The sequence below is a fragment of the Gavialis gangeticus genome, unplaced genomic scaffold (genome assembly GCF_001723915.1).
Source record: "Gavialis gangeticus isolate Ggan-Ray unplaced genomic scaffold, GavGan_comp1, whole genome shotgun sequence".
NCBI classification, from domain to species: Eukaryota; Metazoa; Chordata; order Crocodylia; family Gavialidae; genus Gavialis; species Gavialis gangeticus.
The window spans coordinates 158,621,350-158,632,727 of record NW_017729032.1 but is presented as its reverse complement, the minus strand read 5'-3'; the positions used below and the strand labels follow the sequence as shown (position 1 = coordinate 158,632,727).

The window sequence follows — 11,378 nt, the reverse complement described above, 5'->3', positions numbered from 1 at the left end:
CAGTCAGGGCGGCTAGGATCTGGAACCAACTTCCAAGGGAAGTGGTGCTGGCTCCTACCCTGGGGGTCTTTAAGAGGAGGCTTGATGTTTACCTGGCTGGGGTCATTTGAGCCCAGTTTTCTCTCCTGCCCAGGGCAGGCGGTCAGATTAGAAGATCTACAAGGTCCCTTCCAACCCTACATCTATGAATCTATGAAAATGGCCTATTGTTTCTCCTAGGCTGTATCATTGCAGAGTTCCCCAGATCTGAAGAAGGGCCCAAAGCTTGTCTAATATCTCTACCAACTATGTAGCTAGCCCAATAAAAAAATATGACCAAACATAGCTTTTCACACATGGACCATCGCAGAAGTATCAGCTATTTGCAGATCATCACAGCTACAGCACTACAACCCTACTGTTCTAGAGCGCCACATCAGGTGAAATCCATACTAATGTGAGTGGGAGTTGAGGCATATAATCTGAGTTAATTGTTCTTTAATGGTTAACTACCTCTAACATGGAGGCGATGTCCATGAAAAAGGACATATGTACAAAGTAGACTGCTGCTGTGGGAGGCAAGTTGAACGTTTTAAATCTGAGTTAGTTTTTTAAATTTTATCCTAAGGGAATGAAGATGAGGGAGTACAGAAAACAGCAGGGAAAAAGAGGATCAGGTACAAAGTGCTCTTGCCCCATCATTCCCTTGACAATGGTTTGGCTTCCTCTTAATTTGTTCATGACCAGATCCTAACATAGCACAGCGCTGCAGAGGTGGTAGCTGTGCCTGTGATACATCATTATAGAAGGCCACACTGCAAAGTTTTCACTAGGTTTTCCTTTTTGTATCTTAATAAACTATTTAGGCCCCAGAACCATTTGTTTTAGCAGTGTCCCAGGTAGAGGCTTCTGTTGCTGGTTATAACTGGTTTGTATGCATGTGTGCATAAAATGTTAGATCTACTCAAATGCTTATAGGTTTTATTTTAGCTTCTGAGCTCAAAAAGCAGCCCCTTCAGCATGGAGAAAAGAGGCCTATGGTTTTACAGTATATGCTGGTCACAATTTCAGTTCCCCTCTCTCCATGACATTTGGACGTTTATCTTGCTGGGATCCTTTGACCCCAGCTGACTTCCTGCCCCTGGGGCACGAGCTGGACTCAATGATCTCCCAAGGTCCCTTCCAGCCTTCATGTCTATGAAATCTATGAAGGATGTATGGTTAAGCTGGTAACACTGTCTGCACATACAGGACCAAACTTACAAAGTGAAGCCAACATCTGATAGGAAGTTGGAGATGGGAGACCTGGTTCTAGGACAAAGAGTTTATTTTTATAAAAGAAGTTACGTCAATTCATCTTTAGCAGCAGTCACAAGGTTTTTTTTCCCTGTCTTAGTTCCCTTCACAGATTTCAAGCTAATGTCACCATTTTATGCAAATGGATGATACTTCATTTGCTTTTGTGGTTATAAGTTGTACAGAAGAGGAATAGACAGCTAATACATAGTTGGAGATACCATGAGTGAAGAAGTTTGTACTGATGGGCATAATATAGGGATTACATGCCCTACATTGGGAATAAACAGTTTGGAATTTCTACTAATTCCTTGTTCCCTTGTTCTACTAATTCCTTGTTTCTTAAATGTGAGTTATACCTGGACGTCCCATCTTTTTCATATGTTCCAAGTACTGGATAAGAGCTTTGGTTGTAGACTTATTTCCCCACCAGTAGGGAATTGCAGGCCACAGTTCACAGTGTTTCGTTAATTCAGATACCTCATCATATGAAATGATCACCTGGTATCCTTTGCCCCACATATTCTGTAGTGTTGGAACCACCTGGAAGAAATGAGGCAGTGAGATCTGTGCGGCTACATCCCAGGTAATGCTTCTGAAATTCAGTTGCTAAGCCATGAACTGTCTCTTAAATTAAATTGAAACAAGAACGGTTCAAATGACTTTACTAAACCTGCAGCCCAAGAGAGAACTGGATGAATCCTAGATACTTTTCAATGAAGAGAGGTCTGAGTGCTGGTAAATTTTGACTACAGAGAGAAAGAAGTAGGGGCCTGGATCCAAATACTTGACCAGTTTGATCTGAATAGAAAGTTCAAAAGAATTTCAGTTTCACACAAGTACTCCATGAATGAAAGCAAGTGTCAAAAGGTGTCATGAAATGAAACCCATGTCCCCCCTTCACCTTTAAGTATTTGGTGCCACGCCATGATCACTACCTAATGATCACTGTTCTCCTGACTGTGTTAGAAGGAGATGGATGTTGTTCTCAATCAAATTCCTAACTGACTCACAGAACAAAATAGTACCACTACCCCCACTACAACCTTAACACTAACCTCCAAGAACAGACCCAGGATTGAATTGGCAATTCTCTTGCTGCCACCCTTAGGAAGAGTCTTAATAGGTGGAGGCTGAGATACAGTGGGAGAATGATATAGGGAGATGACAACTGTTGCTGCTCATGCTCCACCAGATCTATGGATAAAACAAGCCATCAGTCTGAAACCTTTCAAAAGCCAAACATTTCTGAAAATAGAGTGAAGAAGACTGGGAAAAAAATAACCCACAAAGGCATACACGAGCACAGCCGCTTATTTTGCAAAGTGAGCAAAAATGGAAACCAAAACCTCTCACAGTAGATTTCAAACTGTATCAATCCCCAATAAATAACAACTACAAAAATACCTGGGGCAGTTAAAGAAATTTCACCTTTTAATCCGATGTAATATTGTTACAAAATGATTCCTTGCTATACAGCTGGGAAACGTTCCAAAAGCAGCAATGCTCATCCCTGTGAACTGCTCCATACTTGATTCCACAGTTACATATTGCATTTTTAGAACAATGTTCTTAGAAAACAGCAGGCTCGATCCAAAAAAAAAAAAAAAAGGATGTAGATACCAGAAGGGACAGAGGTAGAATTTCACCGCTTGAATTTGAGACTGTGATCCAGGAAACTGCCTCTCAGCTGGAGATACCTAAACTCATTGGGCATTTTACTTTAACTATGGAGTTCCCCAAGCACTTCAACTATTACTTCTGTGCATGCCCAGATCTGCCCTAACCTCGCAAAGACTTTAGTGTTTAAGTCATGTCTAAGCCTGATCATGATTCAGAAACTAGGTGTGTTCTGTATAAGGGAGACAAATCCCCTGAGGGGATCAACCCAACAGAGCATGTCTAACACTCAGAGCCAGCCTCAAAGATCCTATGAAACGTAGAGCCCCTTAAGGCCTTTCTGTGGACATTTTGGGGTCAGGGGTTCTAATCCCAACTTCTTCCTTTAGCTCATTGTAACCTAGGGCAAGCCACTTCTTTCCATATCTCTACAAGTGAATGCAAAAAAAGCCTTCCCTAACTCTTGGGGGATACAAGAGGATTAGCCAGTCACTGTTTGCAGAGTGCTATGAATATGCCAAGAATTATTAACAAAAATAGGCATGAAACCCTGGTACAGAATACCTGACCTAGTTAAATGGAATCCATAGATACCATGACTAAAGGAGACAAGCAGTTATGCTCTCTTATTTAACTTTCCCCTCCTCGGCATAGAGATTGGTTTGAAAATCGCCTGACCATGTCTTTCATTGCATTAGATCAATGGTAGGCAACCCCTGGCATGGGTGCCATTGTGGTACTTGAAGACATTTTTCTCGGCACGCTTGCTTCTGGGTGGATGGGCTACACAACAACAAGGATTTGACCCCTTTCGGCTCCCTCACCATCCGCCCCTGGCACACCAACATCTTACCAGTTGAAGTTGCAGGTGTTCTTGGCATTCTGCCCAAAAATGTTGCCGACCCCTGCATTAGATCATTGCTACTCAGCAGTCTGCTTCTCCGATGGCTAAAAATTTTCTCTCTGCACTAATCATTCCTATGGGCCAAACATCATCCTATCCCATTGCCTTTTCTAATACTAGTTTTGTTAGCCCAAGAGCTTCATGCCAAAGAGCCCTTTGGGGAAACAATAAAACAATGCCACTCAGCTATTCTTCAGGTCTTTAGTTATTCTACTGAGGCCTGAATATTCAGGATCATCTAATTTCCCCAATAATTGTTCTATTTTAACCTTGCTCTTTGAAATGGTAATGTTGAATGGTTACTGCTGCACCTGGTAGCTTCAAAGCCTTAATTCAAATAGTAAACAGGGTCATCATTATCTTGTAGCCTTCATCTCTCAGGAGAACTCCCTCTGTTCCTGCATAACATTCTTTGAAATGTTAATTGTTTAACTACTGAAAGCTCCTGCACCTTGCAGCTGTAAAAAGAAAAGAAAGGGGGTGGGGGGGAAGAACAAACCTAAAAATTGTGATTCTTAGAATTTAACAACCAAATAATTTCTGGTCATTTAAAATCAAGCCCTTTCTGGAGGTCTGGATGGCCCAAGGGAATGGTAGTAAGATAGCTGGTGGGTCAAATCCATCCCAAAGTCAGTAGAGAAAGTCATTGCCACTTGGATCGACTGTGTGAAGTCAGTTGTCCCAGTTGATTCACTAGGGGACCAGAAGGCCCATTACAAAGAACACTGACACTGATTGTGCTCTGGTTTCTCTTCAAATTGCATAAATCCAACACGGCTACCAAGTATACCCCATAAATCTTCTTGGCAGTTGTGGCAGAGGTTTCCAGGAGGGGGCATATCTAAACAAGATGCTTACTGTGGAGCTGCCTAATAGTGTCTACATGAGACATCTACTATGTAGACATGTGTCTACACAAGATTTACTGCGGAGCTGCAGCCCTACTAGGTCACAGTAAACTAATAAACTCTGCCTCAGGTTAGTAATTGTAAATACAAGTACTGTCCTATGGCTGGCTTTTAGTACGCAGCACTGGATATGTAGACGCTGACCCAGCTGGCTGAGGCACGAGGGTGCTTCACTGTGGAGGCTGCCTGCTGGCTAGCCCCCAACTGGAGCATCCTTGTGCCCCAAGCAGCCCCTATGCAGCATGTTGGGAGGGGCAGTGCTTCCCTCTGTGGCTGCGGCACCCACCTCAAGACCACCCAGGCTGGGTGCCAGTGGGTAGGTGCCACCTGGGGGGGCTCCCCAAGCTGCTCAGAGACCGCTCGGCATGCCGGTAGCTCACCCTCCGCCACTGGAGAGGCAGGTAAGGATCGGGCCCCGACCCTCATGTACATGCCACGGGGCTTTAGTTCGGTTTAATTCTCCCTAAATTGAAGCGGTGTTTTTAAAAACCCACCATTTCAATTTAGGGAGAATTAAACCCAGTTAAACCCCTGTGGCGTGTACAAGCAGCCTATATGTCCAAAGTGACATGCCTAAATCCAAACTGTAGATATCACAGCCTCCAATCAGCTGCCATCCACCCTGTGTGCATCTAGGGTTCCTAGAAGCTAAGTCTATAAAAGAACTCGGGTAACTTGCTGTTTAGTAGAATTCACAACCCAGCGTTCAGCCTCAAGGCTTTCTTAAAAAGGTACCGATACCCACAGCAAGCTAATGGCATATGCTATCCACTGTAAAATACTCTAGGCTGCAAGACTGTGGTTATCCCTGAACCTTCCTCAGGAGTTAGGGGTGTAGGCCAGCCCTTTCATCAAAAAGCAGAACTAGAGAATGAAGCAATGTTTTTTTTTTCCCTTTTACCCTGTAGTTCAAGTGTTAGGGCACTCACAAAGGATAAGGAGACACAGGTTCAATTTCTTCCTCTGCATGAGGGGGAGAGATTCAATTCCCTCCTCTGCCTGGGAGCCTACATCTCCTACTGCCCAGGTGAATGGCCTCTACACAACACTACTACTTTAGTAGGCTGCCTCAGTTCCTACTGAAGAACCCGTTTTACTTTGCATCCCCATCTCTGACTAGAAAAGCTCTGCTAAGCCACTTTGGACTTCTCTTAAGAGACCATTTCATCCTACCAAGTACCTTGTCTTCCTCTTACTAATTAAGCAGGCTTATTCAGATAGAAAACCATGTCACTGCTGCTTAATCGCTTGATGCAAACACCAACCCAACCTCAAAAGAGCTCCTAGAACTGAATGGCAAGGGACAGGTGAAACCCTCAAAAGCAGCATTTCTCAACCTGTGGGTCACAACCCAAAACTGGGTTGCAAGAATATATAAAAGGGTTGCAAACAAACTTTAAAAATGTATCAACAAACTTTAAACATGGATTCTCCTTTAAAGGAGAAAAATGTAGGAAACCGGGGCTTCTCCCTTGCAGACTGGCAGAGCTCCAGCATGCGAGGGGTTGCTTGGGGCCCCCCTGCACCACACACTGGGGGGCTGGGGGCAGGGGGTAGTGGGTCGGGAGTGAGGGGCACTGGGTCAGGACTGGCCATCAATGTTTACAAATGGGTCCTGGTACAAAAACATTGAGAACCACTGCTGTAAAGAGCCAAACCACCTTGTGACATACTTTATAATGCTATAAAGTATTATATTATTAAAAAAAAATGTCACCTGCACTTACGTCTCTGGGACACAGCTTACTATGGAAAATCCGTTTTATACAGGAGATAAGATGACAATGATGGTTCCTGCTCAGTCCGTCAAAATTCCTGCAGGCTAAGATAACAACCTCCCAAGGATGGCTCTGCAACCACTTTGAAATTTCCCACAGAGTATCCTACAAAAGTAAAGTCACAACAATTTAGAAAAGCCTGTCTGATGCTAAGAAAAAGTCAAATAAAATCCTAATTTATGAGAGGCCAGACCCTCAGCTGGCAAGAATCAGTTTAACTCATCAGAAAGATCCAGGAAGAGCAAACTTTCTTGGAAGTTTTAGAGTGGCTGGAAACCCACCCTTAGGAGAATTCGCTTTTCAAAGAAGTGGTGGATGTGAACCAGTATAACTTGTGGTGTTGCATTTTTATAGTGCTTTTCATCTGAGGATCGTAACAAGCATTATAAGTGCAGAAAAGAATGAAGATCCGTCACTAGGTCAGAGATAGAAACCAGAACTCCTGGCTCCCATGGTTTTGCTCTGATCAGGTCAGGACCTACTAGTTGCACATGTGCACGCTGCGGTCATAGGAAACTCACAGGCTAACCAGGCCTATGTGTGCCAGTTGATAGGAATGTGCCAGTAAACAGGAGATATTTTAAGATTCAAAAGATTGAGTCACTGTCTTTCCAATAAACATGTCTTCCTTTAAAAACTGTTGTTGCCTTTTAAGCAGCAACACTTTTTATATCACTTCCTTTCTCAAAAAGGTCCCTTGATATCGGTGTCAACATCTCAGGGGCCAATGGAATGATATCAGATCACAAACACAACCAGCAAACATCAACTATGTGTTCACAGAGAACTGAACAAAATAATTCCAGTTCACAGTTAAAAAATTACTTTGGAGCTTCATGGAGGTTAAACCTCATTTGCAACTGTCAACATTTATTTCAGGTCCAACAACCAAACTGACAAAATACTTTGTTACTTAATTTGAAACCCCCAAAAACTGAAACAAAGACTAACTGGGTGCATCTATACAGTACAAGGTTCTTTGGGTATGTCCTTAGACCAACATGGCTACAACCTACACCCCTCGATACAGTACATGCACTTTACTGTGGGGTTGACTAATTGGCTCTGCAGTTAATTGTCACTGTCTACGTATGCGTCCATATTAGCATGCAGGAAATTAATTAACTCTGCTGTAGGATAGTACTGTCCAGGACAAGTACTTTCCAATGGCAGAATAATTTACGCTGCCACAACACCCATGTAAAAGGTGACTGGGGCTGGCTGGGGCATGAGGGTGCTGCAGTGCAAGGACTGCCTGCCAGCTAGCCCTGCACTGTAGCACCCTTGTGCCTCAGCCAGCCCCTCTGCTGCTCAAGGTCACCACCCAGAGCTGACTCCTGGGCTCCCTACCAGCCTGGGGCTGCTCCACCCCGCTCAACAAGCTGCAGTCCTGGGCGCACATATAGACACTGTGCCTGGGAGAAATAAACACACCAGAGTATATTTCTTCTCCCTAATTGCACATGTAGATGCACCCACTTGGTCTGACATGGTCAGTGTTCCCAGATCAAGGTTGATCTTATTTAGAAAACCAGCTTGTTCTTATAAAAAAAAAAAAAGGAATTAAAGTCCCACTTCATAGATATTCCAGAGTGAAGAACAGTACCTCTACAGACACGCTGGTGTATATCATGTGTACAAAGTACAAATCCATAGAAGGGTCATGAGATTTATGAGCAATCCTCAAATCCAAATATCTAATCCCAGCATTCAGCTGTTCTGCCAGATTTTGTACCTGAATTTTAAAATACAACAAACAGGTCCTAAACATTTGCACATGTTCTTTTATTGACTATAGGAAATCTAAAGAAGGATGTGAAATTACCCAGTCTTAGGTTTCATGTTTTAAGGATTACAAGAGACTTATTGGTGCACACTGGGCACAACACTAATCCAACTACACTACTTCTGGTTTGGTAGAGTAGGCTTGGTTCCATAGGGCTGTGCTGGGATGGCACAGATGTATGCAAACCTTCCCCATGCACCATATGAGGAGCCCATAACTTTTATTCAGGGTTCTAGCTTCCACTTTGAGGACCATTAATCCACAGCTGAAGCTCTGCTACACAGTTGCAAGAGTAACAATGGCAAAGTGCTATCACATCAACAATGTGCACAGTTTAGTAATTAATATTGTCTCACTCTAAAGTAAAATAATGCTAGGCATTACTGGTATTAACAGTAGTTACTTTAAAAGACAAGTATGTTTTTGGTTAATAGTCACCCTTTAACTATTAGGTTTGCTTATGAATTCCCTACCCCTAAAAGGGATGTCACATCCAGCAAAAATATCCCTCACAAACATAAATTTGACATGGACAGCATGTTTGTCTTATTTCTTTACGTATGGTAAGGCTGTCCAACTGGCAACTACAAGCTCCTACCATCTTTACCTCCTCAACTTCCCAATGCTTCTCCCCACAAAACTGGGCACCACTTCCCCTGACCATCACCACCTCTCTTCATTGCCTGTTCCCACCGCTGTGGTAGTCACTGCCTCCCCCACACAGTACTCAAGGCCTCTGGACTCCTCCTCCCTCCCCCATCTTTCACTTCCTGTCTCTGGCCCATGGCCTGAGAATGTGATGGCCACCCACGATCCATGGCACACGTTTGTAATTTGTTCAAAAATGTTGTACATCTATCCTACTAGGAGTCACACAGAGAATGGGTATGTTCAGTGTTGTGTAGCAAACTACAGACAGAACAACTAATTCAAATCTGAGGATATTAGCAAATTGCTTACCTGTGTTGTGGACCACTTCATAATAATAGGACGTACAATGCAGGGAGCACATTTATCTACGAACTTCAGCAGTTTTGATTCATTTTCACTTACAGGTGAAACTTTATCCAAGCAGTAACTCATTGTGTCATGACTTCCTGCACAATTAAAATAAATGTGAAGTGTATTAACCCTTCAAAGGCCACAACACAGCATTGCATCACACACACACACAACCTATCACCTCACTGCTGAAACAACTGCATATCTTGAACTACATGAGTCTTCACTAAAAAAACAAAACGTATTTTTACATCAAGACAGCCAGTTTGCTATTACTGTCTCAGTGTAAACTCCTAAGAGAAAAGGTGCAGTGGCTTTTATTTCACTATAGCTACCCAAGATCAACTATACATGCCAGTTACATTAACTAGCTAGAAGATAAAAACTGACGAACCTTGTTTCCCCTAGGAATTTTACATTGCAATAACTACCAGGACATGATACCTTTCTGTAGTGATAATGCAGACAAAATTTGGATCTGGATATTAACTTTGGATCTGGATGTTAACTTGTCCAAGGTTCAGAGGTGTTCAGATTTAGAATTTTTCATTTCAGCCCTATCCCCACAGTACAGGAAAATACAAGAACTATAAGGGTGAAATTCAGTCTGCTGCAGAAGGTCTATACACCACTAAAATCCTACTTACACATGATGTTTACCCTAAAAAGTCACAGAAACACTAGCCTTTACACTATACCTATTAAATGGACACATATTGCATATTACCGTTCCTTCACAACATATAACGTCCTTGCTAGAAATTCTTTTTTTAACATTCTTCTAATTTTGCAAAGTATCAGCTAGATGAAATTATGACCCAATGAAGTGCTGATATACTGGAAAATTAACAAACTATCTGTAAGGAGGGAAGAAACCTGCAAGACAAGGTTTTCTTGCACATCCTTTACTAAGTAAATCTCTATATTGACGCTAAGAACCATCTCCTTGAAAACCTACAGGCCAGTCCCAATGAAGTCAAGGCAGTACTAGGGGAAAAGGATAGAATATATTTTGAAATAACAGATACTTCATCTTTAGAAGTACTAAGCACCATGCTCGTGTATTCAATCAATTGTAGCCTCTTTTCACCAGTTATATTTTATTTCTCTGTTTTTTGTTTGCTTTATTGCACAAGCAGAAGACAAAAATCTATTGAGGGATTCACAGAAGTTTAGGGCTGGAAGGGACTTAGTGAGATCATCAGGTCCAGCCCCTCTGTTCTGGGCAGGAAAGACTGCTGGGGTCAAATAACCCCAGCAAGGTGTGCGTCCAGTCTCCTTTTGAAGACACGAGCCCTGCCTTCCTCTGTCTCCAGTAACTCATTTGCGTGGCTGTACCCTAAGAGTGAACTAAGCAAAATTTGTGCTTTGCACAGGCCTACTGGGCACCATTTTGCATCCCATCCAGCAACCTTCCTTGGGCCAAGGGGTGCGGTGGAGGCAGCAAGTAGGGGAACAAACCAACAGATAGTCATACACCTTATACTTATAGATTTCCACTGACAGTATTTCCCTCCCTCTCATAGTTCTCATCCTTAATCTGCTTCTGACTCTCACTTTAGATGGGATTTAAGAATATTCTCTTGAATTAGGGTCAAATTCAGTAGCCCAACCCTTACTGCTGCTTTACTGAAGTCCATGCTCAGGGCAGGATTTAGGGTGAGAAACTATGGCCTAGACATTTTAAATAATTTAATATTTTTATTCATGGCAGCTCTTGTGGCAAATTTTCTGTTTTTCTTGCAGGAAAAAAATAGCCTCTCCTAAACCATGGCTGATTCTGTTTTCAGTTGTGGAAGATAACATTTAGGAACAAGGGGAGGGAGAAGACCAGTAATCTCTCATGGCCAAGAAAATCAGGAACAGCAGCTCAGAAAGATCTAGAGCCCACACATCCATTTTTATACTTTGCTTTCCCATTGTCAAAAAGGCAGATCATTTACTGTCATTTAAGTGACTGTTAATCTGTCATTGGCTCCCGCGTCGGACTCACCATTTTGCACAGTCACCAAATTATCAACATTTCCCACACAAAATGGCATCTCCACACAATATTCCCAAACAAAACAGCCATGTAAGATCCAATTTTCACACAAAAATCACCA

At 42.6% G+C, this 11,378-nt stretch overlaps 1 protein-coding gene across 2 annotated transcripts in view; it reads right to left on the bottom strand.

Annotated features, from left to right (window-relative positions):
- Positions 1-11,378, bottom strand: part of PLCXD1 (phosphatidylinositol specific phospholipase C X domain containing 1) — a 45,967-nt gene that overhangs the window by 3,054 nt on the left and 31,535 nt on the right. For both annotated transcript variants that reach the window (XM_019524852.1, XM_019524851.1), the window contains 4 exons: positions 9,232-9,368; positions 8,092-8,220; positions 6,435-6,590; positions 1,635-1,818 (listed from right to left, as the gene is read on the bottom strand). In XM_019524852.1, the coding sequence (XP_019380397.1) occupies positions 1,635-1,818; positions 6,435-6,590; positions 8,092-8,220; positions 9,232-9,368 (606 nt within the window). The remainder of the gene's footprint in view (positions 1-1,634; positions 1,819-6,434; positions 6,591-8,091; positions 8,221-9,231; positions 9,369-11,378) is intronic.